The 24,909-nt window shown below is 30.9% G+C and overlaps 1 protein-coding gene across 2 annotated transcripts in view; it reads left to right on the forward strand.

The window, feature by feature from the left end:
* The window catches only part of LOC142319584 (uncharacterized), a 62,343-nt gene extending 40,500 nt beyond the window's left edge, over window positions 1-21,843 (forward strand). For both annotated transcript variants that reach the window (XM_075357039.1, XM_075357040.1), the window contains exon 4: window positions 17,644-21,843. In XM_075357039.1, coding sequence (XP_075213154.1) covers window positions 17,644-18,685 — 1,042 coding nt within the window. In that variant the 3' untranslated portion in view covers window positions 18,686-21,843. The remainder of the gene's footprint in view (window positions 1-17,643) is intronic.
* The last annotated feature ends 3,066 nt before the right edge of the window (window positions 21,844-24,909 follow it).

Here is a 24,909-nt window from a genome sequence, read left to right on the forward strand (position 1 = left end):
ACTGATCCTGATTTTCCAAAAAAATTTATTACTGGTGATGAATCTTGGATATTTCAGTACTACCCAGAAACAAAACGCCAGAGCAAGAAGTGGCACACTTTAAACTCACCACGTCCCAAAAAAGCAAAAATGAGCGGAACGGAATGCAAGAATAGCGGGAGTTTGTTTTCTCCCTACTAATTGCAGAACCTGGACAAATGTCCCTTGTTGCTGTGTCTTTCTATTTTATCTGGCGGGTTATTTGTTTAGTGTCGGTTATAAATTTTGTTTTATTTTATTTACGGATGGATTTGGTATTTGCGTTTCGGTTCTTTAGACCAATAAAAAATAATTGACTGGGGTTGATATGGGGAGACTAAGCGTGTATGAGCTTTTTACTTCCGGCAATAGTCCGTCCTCTGAAGTCCGAGTGAAAGGCTCGAGCCTTTCAGTCTAACACCTATTTTCCATGGGGCCCTGGTGTTTGGAGGAAGCTTCCAGACACACTTGTGTTCGGGAAGGATTTGGGGTGATCGCATGGCCACCGTCATTGTGTTGGTTCACCTGAAACAAGGCTGAAACAGACATAAAAAGGAGGCATGATGTTCTATATTGCAAGAAAGATATAACAGACTCCGTTAAGGACAATATGACAAACCTCTCATGTTTCAATTTACCTAAATATTAAATTTTTATGAAGCACAGCAAAATCGCTCTTAACGTTCCCGCTTGTGCGCGTACAAAAAACCTAATAATGTTGAAAAATATTAATTAGGATAGTATGGGCTTAGATTCAGATGTTTTCAATAAAATTTTAAAGTTAACTATGTATCTCATTTATCCTTTTGAATAATTAAGTGGTGTATTAGTAGTTAAAACTGGTCAGGTAAGATATATTTCCGTTAGTAACAGTGACTATTAAATTTGGTATCAACATAATACCAAGTCAATGTATTTAGTATAAAAGGTTTAAAAGATATTTTATTTTTTTTAATTAACTGAAGAATTCCATTAACTTGACGGTAGACAATGAAAAGGGTCCGGCCAGGCAGCAGCGTCTTATCTATTTCCTGTTAAGGACACCTTTGGAGCATAATACAACAAAACCTATGTTCAATTATTATTAAGCACTCATTAGGACATTAGATTTTATCTATATCTATACTAATGTAGGATATGTTTAATTAATTGTTAATCACTTGTAAGGGTGTTATATTATATGTTCTAATTCAGTAGTATTGTATTATATTGAAATGGAGTAAATAAAATTGATTTAATTGTGGTCAAAAAGAAACCGTATGTCTATAAATTTATGAGTATACATTATAAATATAATCTAACCAAACTTAACCTTTCTTTTCCTGTTCAGCCTCCGGTAACTACAGTTTAGATAATACTTCAGAAAATGATATGTATGAGTGTGAATGAAGTGTCGTCTTGTACATTCTCAGTTCGACCATACCGGAGATGTGTGGTTAATTTAAACCCAACCACCAAAGAACACCGGTATCCACGATCTAGTATTCAAATCCGCGTAAAAATAGCTGGTTTTACTAGGACTTGAACGCTGGAACTCTCCACTTCCAAATCAGCTGATTTGGGAAGACGCGTTCACCACTAGACCAACCCGGTGGGTTGATGTAGAGACTTCTGGTCTGATTTATCATACACAAACCCTCGTCCCGCCTTTTCACGGTGGTCATCTAACACGCGTGAGGCCTTTTCCTCACACCTTGTGCTGTAGGGTCCTCTCGCCGGGCTGGAGTGCGGGGTTTGTCCCCGGCTCCTGCGCGGACCAGAATGAGGTTACGTTCTCCTTGTTAAGTGACTTATTTGGGTGTAGGGCTGAATTTATATGTTGCGTAAAACATAATTATAGTTGATATGAGTGTAGCACTGATTTAATTTTCAACTCGTTCGATTTCGGTTAGTTAGTTTGAGGGAATCATGTTGGGTTGGCTGTGAAGATGTCCATTTAAGGCTTACGTGAAGACAAAATTTGATTTGTATTTTACTGATGCAAATGTCTACTGAGGCCTTTACATCGGTGTCATCCCGACCGAGGCCTAGCTGATGACTGCGAGATGTAATCAGTTAGAGGGTCAAAAGACGACCTCCGGTAAAGCCCCTCAGGGCTCGGAACGGAGGGGGTGGTGTGGCGACCGGTAACGTCACAACGTGGGTGTCTTTCCCCTACGGGGTTGGGATGTAGAGTCCTCTCCCCAGATGTCGCTGAGATGGCTATGCTCGGAGACGGCCGTTCTCCCAAACAGTCCGCGCGCCTGTGCTACGTCTACTTTCGACACGGTTTTTATGTCCGCGTCGTAGCGAAGTGTGGCGTTTCTGACAAACCGCACCGCTCCGAAAAACTTCCGCAGCTCCACGTTTTGGACGGCCTCCAGCTTTTTTCTGGAACGTGCAACAAAACAAAGCCCCCCCCCCCCCGCCTACACCATGACGGGTAGGCGTATTTCAGAATTGGCAAGATGTAAAGTCTATATGAGTATCTTAGTCGCCAGCGGAATGGGGCCGGCTCGATTAAGCACTTGGTATAAGGATGCCCTGGCAGCCTTTGCCCTCTGGGTCACATATTTTACATGTTTCCCTAAGGTAAGCCAGGACTACTCCCAGATACTTAACTTTTGCCTGAAAGGGTATTTTTCTCCTGAGATTTCCAGCTGTCTGGCCGGAGCGCGTGGCTTGAATGTGAATAGCACGGGCACGGACTTTTCCCCGTTGACCCTGATTCTTCACATAACAAGCCACGGCCTCACTAAATCTAGCTGCCGTTGGAGTCTCTGAACCGCGTAATCTATATTTCGGGATGTTTAGTAATATGCCGAATCATCGGCGTTTAAAGCGGTGTTGCCTTCCGACAATGGCATATCGTTTGGTCAGATCCAAGAAAACGGCTGCGGTTACCGCTTTCCTGTTCAAGCCTCTGACAAGGCTATCCACCAGTCGAACTAGTTGGAGGGTCGTCGAGTAACCCTCTGTGAACCCGAACTGCTCAGGTCGAACCTCCGGCCCCAAACATCACCGAAGTCGCTCGAGGAAAATTCCTTCGAACAACTTTGACAGTGCAGGTAGAAAGTAGATCGGCCGGTAATTCTGGGGGGAAATAGACTTTCCCCCCGGTTTGGGCAGAATACCACGTTCGCCGATTTCCAGCATTCTTGAAAATACCCTTCGTACGAAATGGACGTGAAAAGGGTGGCCATGGTCGCTGTGAGAGCGAGGGAAACGTCTCTGTATGCTCGGGCCTTGATCTCGTCCACCCCTGGAGGCTGTCAGGGCTTGTGGCCTTGATAGCCGCAGTCACTTCTGCTTCAGTGACGCAATCTAGTTCGCTGGGGGCATCCTGTACCTAAGCGAAATATTCCGCGAGGAAAGATTCCACCTCGGTTGCATGTTCGTTGTTCAGGCCGACTGGGTTTGGAGTGAACTGTGCCTACAATGTGTCCGTGAAGACCTCCGCCCGGTCCGACTCTGAATAAGTCAAAAAACCTCATCGTCCCAGCACCAGGTGAGAGGCTTCTTTCCTTTCAGTAGCCGTTTATTCAACCTGAACACCGAAGAGATGCTCTGTCATGTTTGTCAGTAATATAAAACCATTCCCCAAGGTCAAGGGTCAACTGCACATATAGTTTGTTAGATTTAGTGCACACACTTCTTTCCAATCACACATCTTAATTTTCATTAATTCATGTCGATATTGAGTTTAATTAATCCTTCCTTTCTTCCCTATTAGACAACAGAAACAGGAATATTTATCTACTACTTCTTGCTATTCCCTGTAACAACCATCATTGTTCACTGTTGCCAACCACTAGCATTTTGGTAATCTGCATAGTGGTAATTCTAAAATTTTTTACATGTAATTTATTTGTAAGTTTCTAGGACTGCCCTATAACACTGGTTTCCAGATAAGATAAGAATAGTTTGGTGTATTCATAGGTAAACCAAATATTTTTTTAACGGTATAATATTGAAAAACTTCAAATCCTTTAAAATTTGTGTGCCATCGTATTCTTATTCTCCGTAGGATAGTATCACCTTACAAATTGTATTTCAATCATCAACATGTAGCTAAGATGGAACTACGCAAACAAACATTACCCCAGTCATTGCTCTAAATTAATTTTTTAGCTGATTCTTTGTCCATTGTGCGTGTTCTTACTAGAATAATAAATTTACTAACTATTCATATTCTTTACCCTGCCTAATACTATTTTCTTTTTATGAATTAATTAATATATGGTATATATTAACCAGAAAATTATATTTCTAAACACAAATATAATATTGCTGTTAAACACTTCGTCTAAAATGGTTAACTTTACATATTATCAGAGTAAGATACATTAAGCATTTGCTTTAATGTAGTTATTAAAAGTTACTATAATGAACAAAGATCCTACCGTTGATCATCCAAGTTGCCTATAATGAATTTTTTGTACTACATTTTTAAAAATGTAAATGTATTAAATTATAATGTTTAAAAATTTAGTTCATGATTGCTGTCAGATTACATCATATAATTATTGTTTTTAAATTTACAACCCAGATTTTATTATTTTAATCTTCTGCAACCTTTCTTCCTTTTTTCCTGTTTAGCCTCCGGGAATTACTGTTCAGGTATTACTTTAGAGAATGAGTGAGGATGATATGTATGAATGTAAATGAAGTGTAGTCTTGCACAGTCTGGTTCGACCATTTCTGAGATGTGTGATTAATTGAAACCCAACCACCAAAGAGCACCGCTATCCATGATCTAGTATTCAAATCCATATAAAAATAACTGACTGTACTAGGACTTGAATGCTGGAATTCTCGACTTCCAAATCAGCTGATTTGGGAAGACGTGTTCACTACTAGACCAACCTGGCGGGTTAATCTTTTGCAAAGAAAAAATTCCAAAAAGAAAAAAAAAATTTTGCTTAATTTTATTATAATAATTCAATTATATTTTTTTATAATAATGAAATAATGTTTGTAAATAGTAGTTGATGTGTATATATTGAACCTAGATCTTTAAATAAACCTCAGTCACTTAAGTAAAAAAAGAATTTTAATAAGAGTATGAATTTTGTACATAATAAATATTAGTATTAAAAGTACTCTGTCTATAATTCTTTAAATATTGGAAAGATTTTATGTAGGTTTACAGACATTAACATTTGTACTTTTTTTTTTTGCAACATAGAAAAGAAGGTTAGTGTTAGTATTTTACAGACATTAAAGTTTTTACTTGCCTGGAATGAAAGAAAGAACGTTTGTATATTTGAATTCCTTTTGATGTCGTAGATCCTTTTCTATATTCTAAAACGAAAATAAATCAGCAAGACACTGAAATTAACATTTTTATTAAAACCAGTCATTCCAGATTTTTGTAGGTATGCTACTTGCATAATAATCCAAATTAGGAATAATTGGTTTTTATAAAAATGTTTAGTACATCCATTTTTATTTTTACTGTACCCTGTTACCTGATTTATTTTTACCTTACAATGCACAGAAGGGTTCAAGCCATCAAAAGGATAGAACTGACAGTTTACTTAATGATAAACTCAGTTATATCCTTTCTCATCAAGCTGGTAGATTGGCTCACCAACCAGGTATCTACCTATTCTCTGATTGTTTCAAGAATTGTCATATATTTTAATAATTTTAAGTTATTTATATAAAAAATACTGAATGTAGTCAATTGCATTCATACATCCTTACATCAATCTTCCAACAAATCATAATAACATTATATATTATCAAAGACCCCAGTACATTCTAATTTTTTACAAACATTATGTAAGAGACTAGTAAAGCTAAAAATCCAAGCCAAATAAAAGTTAAAAATCCAGTACTGTTGGGAAAACTAGAACATGACAATTACTAGGAGATTACTAGTAATTACCAGTTTTCCAAATATTTATTTGTTTCAAAATTATAATGATAATATATTTTACATAATCTATATTTATGTAACAATGTGAGTACAAAAATATTAATTGTTATATCAATGTAATGATGAAACTAATCTTTTATAATGCAATTTAAATTTTAGTTTTGAACATTACTTTGGCAGTAAATGTTAGTTAACGTCTTTCAGGTCAAACTAAGTTATTTATTTTCTTTCATACTTTTTCAATATAAAAAATTCTTACCCTTTATTTGATGAAAAATGTGAGGTTTACACGATAGAATTTAACATTATATTGTCATGGGTTCGTGGCTCGACCAGGATATTGAGAGACTGACAAACTAAATTAGATTTAATTAATATAAAATATAATTAAATTGTATTTCTTGTTAATATAATTTATTACTCTGAAAACATAGAAAATAAAATAAATAATAGTAATAATAATGATAATATAATAGTAATAGTATTAGTGAATGTATGACATACAAAATAGTAATTCAAAAAAGGACAAGATTTGTTTACAGACAGTTAAATTATAAAAACCAAAACACCATCTTATTCACTAAAAACGTTATAATGATCGCTAGTTTTAATACTTAATATTGCATTAATAACAAGGTAAGATAAGAAAGTCTGAAGTTCATACAATTCAATTCTCTGCAAATATTATTTATTGCTTTTACTTTTTACAATGGAACTACCCTACACTTTATGAATGAATATAATACTGTCACTTTCACTACTGTTTGCCAATAACTTACCGAACAACTTTCTACATTCACCCACTGACCCACAATAGAATGCTTATGACTTATTCTTCACTCGTTAGCAAATGCTTACTGATGATGCCATCACACAATCGTGTCAAACACAGCCTCACAGAACTATTCATTGTTGTCATGACTATGCCAAACACTACTTGCTTAGCTTCTACTGTTCCTGGCAGTATTTTTATCACCTGGCCTGCAGATCCAGTACCTGCCTCATTCCTTAATTGTTAAAGCATAATAATTATCATAGTCCACGCCCTTACATTTTCCCATAAATTCTAATTCTGGTCCAGTAATCTTTCTTGTCAGACAACAAATTGTTAAACAGACCTGTTAGCCTGAGAAAAGGATCCCTTTTAGTTCCTAATGGGATTCCCTTTATTATTATTTTCTCATACTTCTTAATTGGAAGGAATCCATTACCCTGGTCCTGTTACAAACCTAAAAAATCTAGTCCTGATATTTTTCAGTAGTCAACTCAATTGTTGCTGTCCAATTAAATTTTATGCATAGTCAAATTTGTGGATAAAATCATGGAAAAAATCATTCGATTTTTATAAAATACGTATAAATAAAAATTTAGCATGTTAAGTTTTGTGTTTATTAATTGCCCAAATTAGAACCTGTTTTTAGATCTTTGGAAATGAAGGCCTTGACTGATTAAAATTCATTATCATAACCTAATTGTTCTAAATGTAGAAGCATTATTCCTCATATTGTTTTTCTTTTACCTCCTAAACCTGAAATCGTGTTTATTCTTTGCAATTTTTTATGCTTTTAAAAGCATGGTATCACTAAATTATAACTTACAGAGAATACGGGATTCATGGTCTTAATTTTATTGTAAATCTAGTTTATTATCTCAATTTAATATTTAATTTGTAGCACTGAAATCATAATACACTGCACTAGTACAGTCTGCACAAGTTTTAGTTGTGAAAATATCACATCTTTGTCAGAAAAATTTTTAAAGGAGTCCAGTAAATGTAAAACCAAGCATTCTAGATCTTTTGGAATACCCAGAAGTCTTTTTTTCAATAGTTGATTGAACTTTTTTCAATGTCAATTGCATATAATACCTATTTGAATAGCGAAATCCTTCTGGCTATGAAATGGAGTTCTCAGGTTAGCCCACGAGTCACTAACCCACTAAGTCTCAGTTAGGATCAAATTGGGTCAGTGCCATACAGTGGCTGATTTTTTTTTTTTTCATTTTCTTGTACTAGAAAGAAAGTATCAAAGATGTTTCCTCAATAGTAGAAGCAGGAGACAATCATTCCAAAGAGGGACTGCTTCTAAAATATGGAGTATATATATATATATATATTTATTATCAGATGAAATATATACAAGTTATATATATATATATATATATATATATATATATAATGCACAACATGAAAATTTTGTTCCCAGGCTGACACTATTAGAGACTTAATTATTACTCGGCACTAATGGTATCTTTTGGGAACTAGTGTTAATAGTTTGAGAGAATATGTCTTTTTTATAAGTTTTGCTAGTTCCAACAGGTTTAAATAATAATACAAGTTGCATAATATGTCAATAGTTGACATATTACAAAAAAAATTGTTATAGTTAAAATATTGTTATTGTTAAAATTGTTATAGTGATGATGTTATAGAAGTGATGATTCAGTTGACTACATTTCAATTCATTCTGCAAGAGCTAGGTTTATAGAAAATGGTTTTGGCTTCATAACAATGCACCATCCCACAATTTACTTATTGTGTTTGCCTTTTTTTTTACTAAAAACTAATCTTGTGGTTATCCCATCTACTTACCAGATTTAGCCCCATCAACTTTTTTTTTTTTTTCTTAAAATAAAAACTTACAAAAGAGACAAGATTCAATGATATCTCATTGATCCAGAAACTATGGGCAAACTGAAGAAAATTCTAATGAAGTGTTTTTGCAACCATTAAATTCATTGTATGAGTGTTGTAAACAACTTACAAAAAAGCAGGTAAGAGTTACAATGAATGATAATGTTAAATATTTTTTATTTAATGTACTTGATTTTAATGGCCTCAGTCCAGAAACTTAATTGTCATATTTTATATTTTAATATTTAAATCAAATATAATTTGATTTAATATATAATATTAATGTACTCTCTTTTCAGTGTGGCTGCTAACTTATATAAAGGGATAAGGTCAACTGGAAACCATGTCACTTGCAAGATCCAAGAAAAAACAAAAATTTTCCATAATGTGTTATTCATTTGACTGAAGAGGTTGCCAAAAATTTATTAAATCTTGGGAATGTAGTGAAGTATTCATAGTGTGGTTCCCGAGTTCACATAATCAGAAATGATTCAGAGGGAGAAAGTGAGTGAGGCTGAAGATGACCACAACCAGGTAAATTAGGTACATCCACCTTCCCCATCAGTCTTCAGTTCCCCAACTCCAGGATTGATAATTAGTTCCTGATGAGTTACCAACTGCTCCTCCTTTTAAACTTTTTTGTCTATTGACTTAGTGATGTTGCTATCTTCTCTACCCAAGAGTGCAATACATCCTTAGGAATTTTTTTCTATTAGCCAGTTCACTTTTTTTTATATTACCAAAAAATATGTAATTGCAATGGTAAAGCTATCTCTTCTATGTTAATTCAGTTTTTTAATGCCATGAATTCTTTTGATGATTCAAGTAAAATGACTTCTTTCTTTTGATTTCACCTCGCTCTTTGATAATGATTGCTTTTTTTTATATTTTAGGTGCCATACTCATAATGATTTTAGAGAATCTGGCATGAACCACAACAATTCTGAAAATGTCCTTCTCAAGAAATAATGATCTCCACCATGCCAAGCATACTGGAAAACACCAGTTTTCCAATGGTTTCATTGCAGAATTGAATATACTGTTGAACTTCAGCTTTCCAAGCTCACTAAAACATTTGATATTCATTCTTAAAACCAAAAAAACAGCACCTTTATCTTTTTACCACTAGCAGTAGCTGTTTAGTAAAAATCTTTAGTATCTGGGAAAGAAACCTTTTATCTCAGGTGTTATACATATGTCACAGGCATACCTAGTTAGGGATAAATACAGTATAAAGCAACTATTAATTTATCTCATTCTGTCACAAAGCAACGCGTTATCTATTGCCTCAGTATATATATATATATATATATATTAAAGATCGATATATACATTTTAAGTTTTCTCTATAAGGAAACTTAAAAATGTAAACTTTATCTGATTTTTTTAAGTATATAATAGATGTGTTCTAGGTAAGTTGACATTTTTCTTGAATGGATAGCTAAAATTCTGACAGAATTCAAAAAATAGTCATAAATAAATCATTGTAGTACATTTTGCCACTTATTTTCACTGTATTAGATTAAATAAAATGAAAAACAAAAAAGATTGTTATATATACGAGAGGTGGATCAAAAAGTAAGTTACACCCTTGCCGTGTTCTTGAACTGAAAGAGATACATTATTGTCTTGTGGTGGCAGATGGCATGTCTTCTGGTTGCATTGTCTTCACACTCCCCCAGCAGTAATTCTGTATGACATTCATATGTGTGTAGTATCGTTGTTGGTATGGCGTGTCCTCTAGAGGTTTCAGCCAGCATAGAAGTGTATTCATTAGTCCGATTTTTGTGGGCAAAAAAAATTACAGTTGTGAAATTCATCACCATATTGTTGAGGTATACAGTGAGAATGCAATGTCATGCCTGATGATCACAAAATAGTGCCAAACATTCAGAAACGGAAGAACAAATGTAAGTGACGAACTGCATGCTAGGTTTCCTTCAATTGCGAACTCGAGGGTAACGCAGAATGCATGAATAAAATAATCTTGATTAACCGGCTCATTAAAATTAGAGAGATTGAAAGTGAACACTTAACATCAGTTATGGTGATGTGTTTGCAATTATTCACGATCACCTTGATTTTGATAAGATGGGTGCCACATCTGTTGACCGACAACCATAAACATCAACCTTTTGTGTCTGCTCTTTCTTTTCTTCAATGTTACTCCAGTACTGGTCCACAGTTTTTGAAACAAATCATCACAGGGGATCAGAGCTGGGTGCTTCATTTCACTCCTGAGACTAAACGAGTATCACATGAATGGAGACATAAAAATCCGCTGCAGCCAAAAAAAGTGAAAACATCTCCACATATTCGAACGGTTATGCTGACAGTCTTTTTCGATTTTGAGGGAGTTGTTTACAGTGAATTTCTGCTGCGAGGAGCAACAATAAGTGCCGTACTGTGAGACTAAAAAAATTGCGTAAAGCCATTAAAGATCAAAGACCTGGAAGATTGAGAGATGGGGTCGTTTTTCTTCACAACGCTACTCCTCGTTCAGCCCCATGTGACAAAGGAGTTACTGCAAAATTTCAATTGGTAAGTAAGTGTGGTCTCATCTGCCTCACAGCCCTGACGTAGCACTCTGCAACTACTACCTGTTTGGTCCTCTCAAGTGAGACCTGGGAGGGGAGCGTTTTGCTAATGATGATGAACTTAAGGAACCGGTCCTTAAATGGTTGAAGGAAATTGGATAAAATTTTTATGAGAGTGGAATTGAAAAACTTATCCAGGGTATGAAATGTGTTTAGAAAAACTTTGTGATTATGTCGAAAAATATATAGGTTTTTGTTCAATAAAAAAAAAATTATCTTATATATATATGCGTTTGTTTTATAGAGTGGTGAACTTATTTTCTGATCGTTTCTCATAGTTGATAGAGTTTGATAGTAAATTGTACCTTCATGCCTTTTAGGTGAATACACCATCATCAGAGGCATAATTTCAAAATAAAAATTTTAAATTAATATTATGAAAGAGAATACTGTTTCTCTTTAGTCAGATAAATTAAAACTGAACATTAATGTTTAAAAGAAATTATTCCCCTTATAGGGGCAGTAGTCATAAAGTATTATGTTCATTTGTAATATTAATTTCCGTTTAAATTTAAATGAACAAATATGTAAAATATTTCCAGTTTTTCAATATATTTATTTTTATTGCAGTTTTCTATTTTACAGCTGGCATAAAGCCAGATAGCACTTCAAATTTGAAAATTGCACCAGTGTGATAGTTTGTTGTGGTTGGCAGAAAGGAGTTTGTTAGAAAAGTGGATACTATTTCATTTAGTTAGTCACAGTGAGTGTTGGATTTTACTTGCATGAACAGCATGTTACTTGTGTTCATAGTTATTACAAAGCAAAGACAAACAGAAGTGTAGGATTTCTTAAGAGAACAATTCAGTGTTGTTCATCATGGTTATATACAGTTTTGGAATATTTTATTGACTTGGGTAAAGAAATCTGAAGAAGCATGTTTAAGTTCTATGAACAGAATTCCATGAACAGTGTGGATATTAGAGGACCTTCAGAGAGTGACAAAAGTTTTTGAATGCAATCCTTAATGCTCTATGTGCCAGCACTGAATAGAAAAAATTTATTACTAAATGTTCAAAGAAATTAAATTTCACTCATACAAAACTGCAAGTTATGCAAAAACTTTACACCAAAGATGAGAAAGTACAAATTTCTTTCTGCAATACCATGAGCAGTTTGGTATTGGAAAACTCGGAAGTTCTGAATAATTTTCTAAGATCGTCAAAGCCAAGTTTTCTTCTCTTAAGCTTTGTAAACAAGCAGATATCCAATATTGTTCACCAGTGAACTCTTAATTAACAATGTAAAATGTCACCGAACTCTCCTAATGTGATTGCTTGATGCAGAGTTGATGTTTTTAAGATTGTATGCTTGCATTTCTTTAAAAACAGCTATAAAGAAAGTAATCAATAATTAAGAACGTTCTGTTACTATGTTTGAAGGTTTTATTGAACCTCAGCTATGATGACTCTGCATTGCTTCTAAAGCTCTTCATTTTGAACTGGATGGAGCAACAGTTCTCACTACACGTAACAGTATGGTCGTTGTTCAGGAACTGTTATCTCTTCTGGTAATATCGCTTGGCCTGCTTGGAGATCCAAATTTTTTTTTGTGCCACATCCCATGATGTAAAAATTTTTTTTTTTAAAGAGCATAAAAATAGATGTGATGTATGTAAAATAACTTCATACATTCTTTTCGTCATATAAAACAATGAACAATGGAGACATTAATTTTGAGTTGGGAAGAATGAATTAAGTGATTAAACAATATAATGTTGCCACATGCTGTGTTTACTATCAGCGAGCGCGATAGGAAGTAGATGTTGGGGAAACTTGCAGTCCACCTACGTGCCTACACATGCGTCCCTCCCACCACAGTGACACTGAGGCCTCACACTTGCAGGCACCTACAAAAAAGAGTCGAACGAAGATGGAAAGCATTCCATCACCAACCTCCACCAGCAGAAGAAGAAGAAGGAAGAAGTCCCTTGGCTGGCCCAGCATTCCCACTGGAGCATCCCAACCCCATAGGGGAAGCACCTGCCTTGTAACGCTTTCGGTCGCCACACCACCTCCCCCTGTTCCTAGCTCTGATGGGCTTTAACAGGAGTCATCTTTTTACATCTCACTAGTAAGCCAGGCCTTGTTAGGATACCACTGATGTAAATGCCTCAGCAGACATTTACATCATTCCCACTGGAGCAGCTGAACTGGCATGAAGCCCACTAGCACCAGTGCCGAGCAGTGAAGATGGAGCCAGACAAACTCTGCTCTGGGAGAACCGCCTCAGCTGCACCGGTGAAAGACAACTGATGCTGCCCCGGCACTACGAGGCTCTGGGGGCCACCATTATGTGGATGCTGTAATGGGGACCCAACTATCACTGAGGGAAAGCTTGGTCTGATTCCAGTAGTTGAGCTGCAATTCCCTGACTACCACTTGATGGGCCAAGCCGATTTCACCAGAGACCAGCTTCCGGATCCAACAGCTCTTCTCAGAGCTATCTCACAAAACGCACAAATGGTCCTTTTCAAGGTTATCAGTCCAAAATTCCAAAAAGCACTTTTCAGGTAAAGTTCAAAGGTACAATGTGCTGGCAAAGTCATTCGGCAACAATAATAAATATGGATTAAATATGAAAAATCGATAAAAATAATTATCATATTTAAAAATTGGAAATATTTTATATAAATATGATCATTTAAGTTAACACAGAAATTAATATTTTAAATCAACTTATTCAGTTGGAAAATTATACACTGATTAAAATTCTCTTTCTTATCTATGGTGATGAAGATATTTCTATTAAACAAAAACATTCAGTTTTAATTTATCTGAGAGAAATGCTTTTATCTTATATATTGTTAATTTTGAAATTATTTTTTTTTGATGATGGATTCACTGAAAATCACATTAAAGTATCATTAATATTAAATTTTAGCAACCAAAATATTTTTCATTTTATTTTAATTAATATTTCAGATATTAGAGTCAAATTTTACATAATTAATAAATTATATCACTTCTCAAAAAAATTTATTTCCTACTTGTAATTTTATAGAACCAGATCAGACAATTAACAGCCAGATTTAGAAAAAACTACGGGATTTAAAATGATCAAATCCATAGGTGTAAACTCTGTACAAAGATTATATAAATATTTGTTAATATGATTAAAATTTAATTATTATATTGTATATTGTGGAAAAAATTAATAAATAGAAATTGTTGTTTAGTTTATTATAAAAGTAGTAATGAGGTAATTAATATTGTCTACAATCGAATATAGTCATCTGATATTTAATGCATATTTTAAGATCAAGATTGATTATGGAATGGTAAAATTGATGCCATTATTATTACTTCTTTATGGAAAATAATTTCTACCATCTAAGGAGGAGGTTCTTTGTTACTTTTTATTGGGCGTGCAGCTGGAAAGATTACTATCACCTAGACAAAAAATTTGACTCATTTGCTTTTAATTAAAACAATTACTACCTTGCAAAAATACTGATAAGAAAAATTCATAGAAGTAAAAGTTTTTTTGTAAAATCGTCAAACAGCAAGAAAGAAACTATTTTAAGGAGTGGTAAAGGAGCTTATCCTTAGAAGATGGATGTGAAAAATCTGTTTTGCAGAAAAATATTAAAGAAATATTTTTAAATTATAATAAGTAACAGAATTTGTATGCATAAACTGAAAATACAGTAATCAAGTGAAAGTGTGAAACTTCAAAAATGTGTACTACATTTTTAACAAAAGACATAAAAGGTTTAAAAAAATTATAACTATTTTGACTACATCATCATCAACAATAATGTTTGAGGACATGATCGACCATCACATACGTACTAGAGGGTAAATTGGACTAGACCTAGCAGTATGAAATATCCCGTCATTAATCTGTTGTACCCCTATTGTAAGTGGGCAAGGGCAACCTCTTCATGGCAACTGTTTCACACTCATGACTTTCATGGCGGAAAAACAAATTTGCTAAAAGCAAATATAACAGTTATCATATAATAAAATGGGTACTTAAAGCAATTTATGCTTGTGTGTAAATATATATATATATATATATATAAATATTGTGAATTAAATTGTTTTGATGTTTTATTATTTGTCAGTTTTTAAACAAACTAAGGGTACAGAATAAAACAACAGATACAGCAAAACTTGACTAGGTTTGTACAGAGATGTTCCAGTATGACACGAGTACTTCCTAAAATATCATCTAAGTTAAAATTAAATCTAATATTCCAAGATAATCATAGTCTATTTTACATATTCTCCTTTTTAAAAAAGTAGTTTTTTAAGTAAAATAAATGCATGAATATTATGTTAAGTAATTTGAAAGATTTTTGTAACCATTTTTGAATTGTGTAAAAAATATTTTATAGAATCATTTCAAGTACCTTCCTTCTTATTAATATATTTACAAAACTTGAATATGTTAATACTTTGATGTAACTAGTAATAAAATTTTACTTAAAACAAAGTCTCTTAAATATTTATTTGAATCCTTATTCCTTGTTTGTAGATTATCTGGTCTAAAAACATATTGTTTGAAATAGAAACTAATTATTTAAAATGTATTGTAGCTGTGATATAAATTTTAACATAATGATATTTTGTTTATGACAGTTGGGTAGGAAAATTATTTAAAACTATAATTCTTTAGAAAATTATATTTTCAGTGTCTGAACTGATTTCATGCTAACATTAGCTGATGTTATTGCTGACAGTTTTTTGAATTGGCTAAACATACATTTAGAATGCAGTCCAGAAGTACGTTTTATTTTTATTAAGTCTATTTTTCTAATACATTATAGTTGAGTATATATATTTATATCTTTCATAATGTTTAAATATGGTCATTTTTTTTTCATGAGTAAAATTTCTAGTTTGTTGTCAATGTTGGTAGATTTCTGTCTACGAGGTGGCTGGCAAGTGTTGACAATGTTACTAAAGAGAGCTTTCAAGTGTTCATTACATTCTTGTTTTGAAACTGTATCCTGTTTAACCATTGTGGAACACTCTAGTGAGAGTTTTTATATATGACCGAGTATTGAGTTCTTTATATAATGATTTATTGTGTCTGTCATTGTAGATTTTCTGTACATTTTGAAAGTTTGTTTTATAATTTTTTTCTAATCTTTTTAAAATAATAAAGTTAAGAAAATCGTTAAAAAAATTTTTATTGTATTCATATTCAGATGTAAAATTTAATTTATGATGTTTTGTTACTGTACGTTAATGTTCCTTCACGTCACATCAAATGCCTAGCCTCACATAAACTATCGCTTGTAGAAAAATTATCCAAGAATAATTCTTTCTTTTTTCTTTCTTTCTTTTTTCCTGTTTAGCCTCTGGTAACTACCGTTTAGATAATTCTTCAGAGGATGAATGAGGATGATATGTATGAGTGTAAATGAAGTGTAGTCTTATACATTCTCAGTTCGACCATTCCTGAGATGTGTGGTTAATTGAAAACCCAACCACCAAAGAACACCGGTATCCACGATCTAGTATTCAAATCCGTGTAAAAATAACTGGCTTTACTAGGACTTGAACGCTGTAACTCTCGACTTCCAAATCAGCTGATTTGGGAAGACCAACCCAGTGGGTTGATCCAAGAATAATTGCACTCATCTTACCTGAAGTCCATTTACAACTTACTCAAACCTGTAAAATAACTACCCCATATAAACACTTAACAACAACTACTAACACATTCCTATGCAAAATTAATAACAAAGTTGAAAGGTAAAGAAAGAAAATTCACAATGTTAACATATGCAGATCTTTATACACCTACATAAACTTGGTACTGAACTACATATGAAACAAGCTCTTCAGCTTGTTTTTTTTGGCCAAAAAAAGCACTTGAAAATAGCTCATCAATTTAAAATATCTAATCACAATGTGCCTTCAGAGCAGCAAAAAAATAAGTAAAATCATCACACAAAACTGATTTCATTATGAGAGCAGTTTATAAAAATTATATTTATAAATTTGGTTCAGTTTGTTGTTTTAAAAGTTTATAATTTTAAGTAATGCATTTTCAATTAATTCTTGCCCCAGTAGTCCTCATGATCTACATTGAAGTTTGGGACAAACTGGAGTTCTTATCAGTGTGTTAATTACAGTATCATTTAAAGTGATTTTCAGATTAGAATATTTTACCATAATTAAATGACTGGGTAGTGAGCAACTAGCTGCTATTGTATGTAAATCTTTTAAAGATTTTTTTTTTTTTTTTTTACAGAAGTTAGCAGAATTTTGGCCTGCATGTTTTTTTTTACAACTTTGTAGATAGACTAATTTTTTTAGATTTTTAAGTAAAAAACTTATTAAGATGCAAAATCATTTACTATCTCAGTGATCAATTTTTTTTAGTATTTACTGTATGCACTTTTTGAGAAAATCTGTTAGTCCAACTATTTTGTTGAACTGAAAAAACATGATTGGGAGAGTAATAAGAATTCAAATTTACACTTGACCAGCATACTCTTCTATAAAAGATTGCTCAATTTGAATTTGTGGCTGTACAGTCAAATGATTTATTTATTTTGTTTCATACTGTTTTAGATTTGATGGCTCTCGTATACTAGTTGTGAAAGGTGAAAAAACTTTACGTAGTTGCGGTCTTACACAGCCAGATAAACTTGGTTCTGAAGCGCATATGGCACAAGGTGAAGGTAAAGTATTAGTAACTTTTGAAACTGCCCAAGAAATTCTACCTTCAACATTATCAGATAATACAGATGTTGATTTTGAAGGCGAAGTTACTGAGAACATTAAGGTTAGTGATATTGAAAAGAATACTTTGACGTCTGTTTTAGAGAATGGTAAATATCAGTCTGATGATAAAGAAGCAAGGCATTATCGACATGAGAAAAAGAGACAAAAACATTTAAAAGAGCATGATGGTTTAGTTACGGATAAATATGAGAACATTGTAGAGAGAAAACGAAAATTGCAGGAATCACTTAATCCTGATGAATCAAACTGGAATAAAACAGAATATATTAATGGTGATCATGAGAATGATGAACTATTAATACGAAAACGAAGAGTAGCTAATGCCATACCAAAACACAAACTTGATGGTGGTATGGTACATGGAGGAAATGCAAGAAATTACACTGAAAGAGATAACGATTCATCAGTCTCCAGTTTTGAAAATAGTTTACTAAAATGTTATGATGGAAATATTCTTTTATCAAAAAGCTTTCCACCTTCTAATTTATGCAATAATGTTTCATACCTTGAAACTGGACAGCGAATGCATACAACACATGAAGTTGTATCAGATGGTTATTATTATTATATATTTTATAGCGACAATGATTATGTTCTTAATGATATACATGCAATATTTAATATCCATAAACCGACCTTTCAGTTCGGTAACTATACCAAAGGTTGTATTAATAAGACAGAGTGTACTTTTCAAATTCCTTTCTTATCTGATGATACCGTAGTTGTTGAAGTTCCAACCAGGGATGGTATTGAACACGAAGCAGATGATATCACATTACTTCATTCCACTTGCCATCCAAGAATGGCTGTTTATGCCATATTCCCTATTACTGTACTTTTTCTTATTCTTGGTTGTGCTTTTCTGTAGAAGAAAAGTTAGTTGAATGAAATGGTCTGCCCTTCCAGGACCCTTTTTTCTCACTTTAAAGCTTTTTGTGAGCTTAGTTCACAAAAAGAAGAATAATTATATTTTTTATAAGGTAATTGCCTAATTGTACTTGATGCAGAATGAAACTGAAGTTTAATTTTGTCCATCATGTAATTCATTTTATCTTTTTTGCCAAAATGATATGGATGGAATTGAAAACTGAGGACAACATTGTATCATTTCATTGCATGTCTTGTGTGGATCCTGTCTGTTATTATCTTTATTGCCATACTTTTCCTTATAGTTGGTTATGATTTTTGATGAAACTGTTTTATTTAATTTGTGTTAATATACATTATTATAAATTCATCTAATATTTGTATATTGTAATTTTCCTGTTGTAGGGTAATTTGTTTTCATTTATTATTTAAACCATTAATCTTCACCATTAAAATTCTTGAATCATAAAAATATATTAAATGGATATTATTCTTTGTTTTTAATTTCATATTTTTTCTTATAAAATTGTTGTTGTTGTGTTTATATTTTAAGCTATTTAATTATAAAATTACTTGACCAGATAGAAACATTGCATAGTATAGTATTTTTTTTTATTTTAATTTTATTGAACTGTTCTTTCATAAATTTTCATTTTCAATTATGCTTACATTAAATATTTCCCTTTTAATTTGGTAACTGACCCATAATATATGTGATAGAAAAATAGTTAATATTTTTTTATAAGATAATTGCCTATTTGTACCTTGTGCAGACTGAAACTAAATACTTAGGTAGAATGTATTATTGTGTTGAATATTTTTAACAGTAAGATATTTATATTATATTTAAGACTTAGAAATATTGTTGTAGTTGAATTATATTTGTGTAAACATTAAGCAATGTCTTGCAGTGAACTATATTTTATTAAATAATTTAGTTTATTTGTAATCTTGGGTTGTATTTATAAAAGTAATATCCAGAATTAAATAAATAATCTATAGCTGTTGTTAATATTAATTAGCATTAGAATTATATGATTATTAAAATGTAGGAATAGTAATATATTTTATTTTATTTAATGATTTGTTTTAATATCAATTTTATATATTTTATGTTGTTTTGAAAATGAAGTTATTTTATAGTAAACAAAATTGTTTTTTAATTTTTTAAAAGTGAGTATGTATCCTTAACAAAGTTGTTTATTTACAGTTTTTTATTAAATTAATTTTTTACTCCTACTTTGTTACTGGGTAAGCATCAGTTAAAATTATTAGGTAACTATTATAGTAAACTCTGCCCATAATAGAATATCATGGAACTGACAACCTTTTCTCTATTCATAAGGTTTTACCAAAAATTAAAACTGCTTGTGTACCTATAATATAATATATATATAATTGCATTTTTGTTTTTTATAAATATTCTCTACTTTTATGGACTACACATTCAGAATGCTTATTAATGATAAAGCTCATGTTTCTTTTTTTTAATTTATATTTATTTTTATTAAATAAAGGCGTTTTTCTTCATTAAGGACATTGGTAATTTTTCTTCCTGTGATGCATAAAAGGTATTATTCAATATTAATTTCTTTTGAAATACAGCTTAGTTGTGTCACAGAAAGATATATTTATTTTTGTAGATTTACAAAATCAAATTTGTTAAGCTTAACCTATAAATGATTTTTTTAAGCTTGTTATTGTCACATAAGCTTGAAGCTTGTCCTTGAGATATGGAAATGGAATTTTTGTAGCGTATGAAAAATGCCATGCCTGATGGGGTTTCAAACCCAGGATCTCCAGATGAAAGGTTGACATGCTCTACCAATTTTCCGTAGATCGGCAAATTTTTAGACAAATTTTTCTTAAGATTTATTACCCACATCAAAAAAATTTTGTTTTTTGGCTCTTAACTCTTTTAATTTTCATTATTAATAGGGCAAGTTACATAATATCTTGCCAGCTTTTATATATACTGTATATGTATGTAAATATATCTAGTTTATATATACATATAGTGGTTTGTAAACTGTCTCAACTTGTTTCATAACTTCTAGAGGTTAAAAAAGATTGTATTTTTTATTGCTTTTTCATAAACTGTATTAGGTAATAAATAGATGTTGTATTATGTAAAATATAGATTGCTGGATTATGAGGCAAAATATGTATGTTTTACAATGTATATGTTTATTTATTTTTATACTGACCACTATCCCATCACATTTTTTTAGTTTTCCATTTATAAGTTGGAAAGTGTTTGTTAATTAAGGTTGTTTTTTTTTCTCATTGACTGGGAAAATTTAAGATCTTGCATCTAAATCAATTCTAATTCCATTTTGGACTGGTTTTTCTGTTAGGAATTTTTCATTTAGTAGCATCTTTATGTAGTATTATTCTTTTATTTATATTTACTAATATGTCTGACATTAATATTCTTTTTTTTGTTTTAAAGAGTTATGGAATTATGTTACCCACATACATTTTAAAAGTACACATTTGTTTTCGTGCATGCTTAATTACTACATAATTATGTTTAGTTTTATGTAAATTTCTTGTTATGTAATCCAGGCAAGAAAAGTACCATTAAAGTTTTATAGAAAACTATTTTGAAGATTATAATTTGTAATTTTTTTATGCAATAAAAAATATTTCATTTCGTTTTTAAAACAATCAAATGAGATTTATAATTTTTAATTATTATTTTATGTTTTACTTTTAATTATTACATTATTGTTTTACTGTATTTCATGTTATATTAACTATAGAGAGTGATATGAAAAAGGGTAATTAGATTAAGCAGTAAAAAATTTATTTAGGTTAGTAATTTATTTAATAAATTACAATGTTTAAAATTTGAGTCTTACAGTGACAAATAATTCATAAATACAATAATCAAAAAAATATGCATGGAGTGAATTTATTTAATCTTAAGTAGTTTCAATAACATAATGTTCAATGAGCTTCATTTAAAAAAAAAATGATTGAAAAATTTGATTAATTACTAGTTTTGTAAACACAAATATTTTTTTTTTTAAATGTTTTCCCTGGGTTATGTTAGGTAAATATTTTGTATATTTTTTCTTATTAAAACCTAAGTTAATTTTAAATGTTTTAAGTGTTATGTTTATGTTTAAATGTGTTGTTTATAAAAAAAGAAAAGTGTACTTATTAAGCTTCACAGTAGATTGTTTTTATTTATGGCCATCAAATTATTAATAATAAAATTGTGATTACTAATATAAAGTGAAGAATATTAGTAAAATATTTTATACAAAAAATTATAGTGTAGTAGTCAGCCTGTATGAAGAGACTAAAATAATACAATAAAAAAAATAAATTTAATATATTCATTTTGACATTATTTTATGTTGATGCTTGCAGTGAGTCCAAAATGAGCAATAGGTTTTTTTCACCATAGATTGATTATGCAGGCACCCAATATATTTCAGGCAATGTTTTTCTTTTTTTTAAATGGAATGAATTAATAATATAATAAATGGTTAAATATTGAAAATTTCTCATTAAAATACATATTATAAATTCATAAATGTACATCAGTAACCAGTTTTATTAATAAATTATTAGAGTTATGAAAATTGTTTTTATGGATGAAAGGGCCCTGATGCTAAATAGTAATCAGAAATATCACAAAAATGTTTAATTATATTATTGAACTATATCCTTCATAATGTTAATAGTTTACAGAGTGGTTTGTTTCATTTTAAGTGCTTTACATTTGTTTCTCATTTCTTTCTTCATTCTTTAGGTCAGGGGTTAACTTTTACAGGGAAAATATACATTTTTTTTTTTTCATTTTTAATATGAATTTCTGTAGATTATATTTTATATTTTTAAATTTATCTTGCCAAGGATTGCCCTGTTTGTGTGTATATATATATATATATATATATATATATATATATATATATGTAATATCATTGTGATTATTTTTTTAGATATAAATTTTTATAAACATAAGTGAATACGTAATCATAGTTCTACAAACTAATAATATATTACCAAAAACCTGTGCTATTAAATTAAAAAATATAGAATTAAAACTTTATTGTGCAGGTTAAATACACAACTATTGTGCAGTAAGATGATTTTTGGCATCCACCCAAAGCTAAATATTACATAAAAGATTTTGAGTAGATTAGTTCATAATATACAAAGGTACTTAGTACATGTAGTTAAGGATCACAAGAAAACCAGTCAAAAAAATTAGTGACACTCATAATTACATTTTTATCTTGCAGTTTTATTCACTAAAACATCTACAAATCCTTCAGCACTTCACGTACTTGAATGATAGTACTTAAAGTTTGTATCCATTAATTTTTAACTTAAAGAAGCTAGCAAACCTTGACTTTTTTTTTACAAAAACCACCATTTTTCACCCTTAATCACAATATATTTTCTGCTATACATATATTCTAATTGTGCTTTAATTTTGCAATCTTTAAAAGCTACCAGTTAAATTATATTGTTAAAAATTTTTAAAATGAATAAAACTGTATTGTTACACCAAGTTATGTAATTATTACAATTCTGGGTATTTTTAAGTTAGTTCATTGTATATGAAATCTTTCATTCCTGAAACATGATAAAGATTCTTGTATTATATTGTGATATTGCCATTGAAGATTCTTGTTTATGTTGTGGTATTGCCATTATTTAATTTAGAATACAAAGTATTCTGTTCATGTAAAGTGGAATATTCTAATAACAAATTTATATTTCGCCAAGCTATTGAGTTTACTTCATATGTTTTCACATAATTGCCTGTTTCTGCTTTCCAATGATTTCTTGTAATAATCTTTTCTCAATAATTCTTCTTTTTTTGTGTATGTACCCTCAGTAATGATTTGTGTACTAGATGCAATATATTTATGTTTCTTCTCTTACTCATTTGACTATTTAAATCTCACTCCACACCAGCACATAATGTTAAGAGCTTCTTCTTAAGACTGCTCTATATACTGGTTTGTTTTTCCTTAAAGAAACCAAACTGAAAGAATTAATACTTCCTTATCAGCAAATGTTAGTATTTTAAAATTGTTTTCCTGTTTTATGTTATAAAAGAACAGAATTTTTTGTAGGCTAAAAAACATAAAAATACATACACAATATTACAAGTTATTTATCATCTTTTTTATTACCAGTTAAGGAATAAATACATGGACTTGGAAAAGTAGTTGTTTACAGTCTATTTTAAATTTTGGCCTAAATTTAAAAATTGTAATTTTCTTGTTCCATTTATGTAAGTGTAAGTTTATTCATTCATACCTACCTACCTACCTCTTTGCCACATTCTTTTTCATTCTTCTTTTAATATTTTTTTGCATGAGATTTTTTCCATTCCCCTGCTGGTATTTTACTGTGTACATTTATAATATAAATTTCAGTGTTTATCTATATTTAAAGATTAATTCTGTCTTGAACTTTTCACTCAAATTTTGCAGATGATATTTAATGTCTTCATTAACTGAAAAAATTTAAAAGCACTTTGTAAGCAGTTAACACTTTATTTAAAAACTTTAATGTGTATTTAAATAAAGTGTAAACTGTAACACTGTATTTAATGTGTAATATGATTTAGTGTTACATAATGTGAGACATGGTAAGATGCGTAATTCTAAGAATGATATAATTATTTTATAACTATACTACACTTAATGTTATCAAGAGATCAGAATATTGGAATTTTACAAAATATTGCCATACGCAAAGTCTAAATTCTTCTCATTGCCTGGAAAGAATCCCAATAAAATTTAAACTGGATTGTATTTGTCTAAAAAATCTTTGGTAATTTAAGATTGGTAGCATTAATAGTTAGGCGGTATCTGTTTTGGGTTGGACTTTTTCTATATGATCACTAATTTTTGCTTTAATGCTTTCAGAATATCATTAAAAATTATTATTTCATTAAAATAGAAAAAAGTTTTGTTATTAAATCTTATACACAATATTATCAGTTGCAAATCAAAAAATGCATTATTATTATTATTATTATTATTATTATTATTATTATTATTAATCCAAAAATAGCAATAACTGTCAAAAAAATGTAAAAAAACAAGATTTTTTTTGTGTTACAAGTACTTCTTTATTTTACATAAGACCTTTATATTTTACCTTAAAGAACTTTTTGATATGATAAAGCTACACGTCAAATTTCAACAAAATTGGTCAGACAATTTTTGCACAATAATTTTGCAATCC

This window comes from Lycorma delicatula, chromosome 2, assembly GCF_047948215.1.
Source record: "Lycorma delicatula isolate Av1 chromosome 2, ASM4794821v1, whole genome shotgun sequence".
Taxonomy (NCBI): domain Eukaryota; kingdom Metazoa; phylum Arthropoda; class Insecta; order Hemiptera; family Fulgoridae; genus Lycorma; species Lycorma delicatula.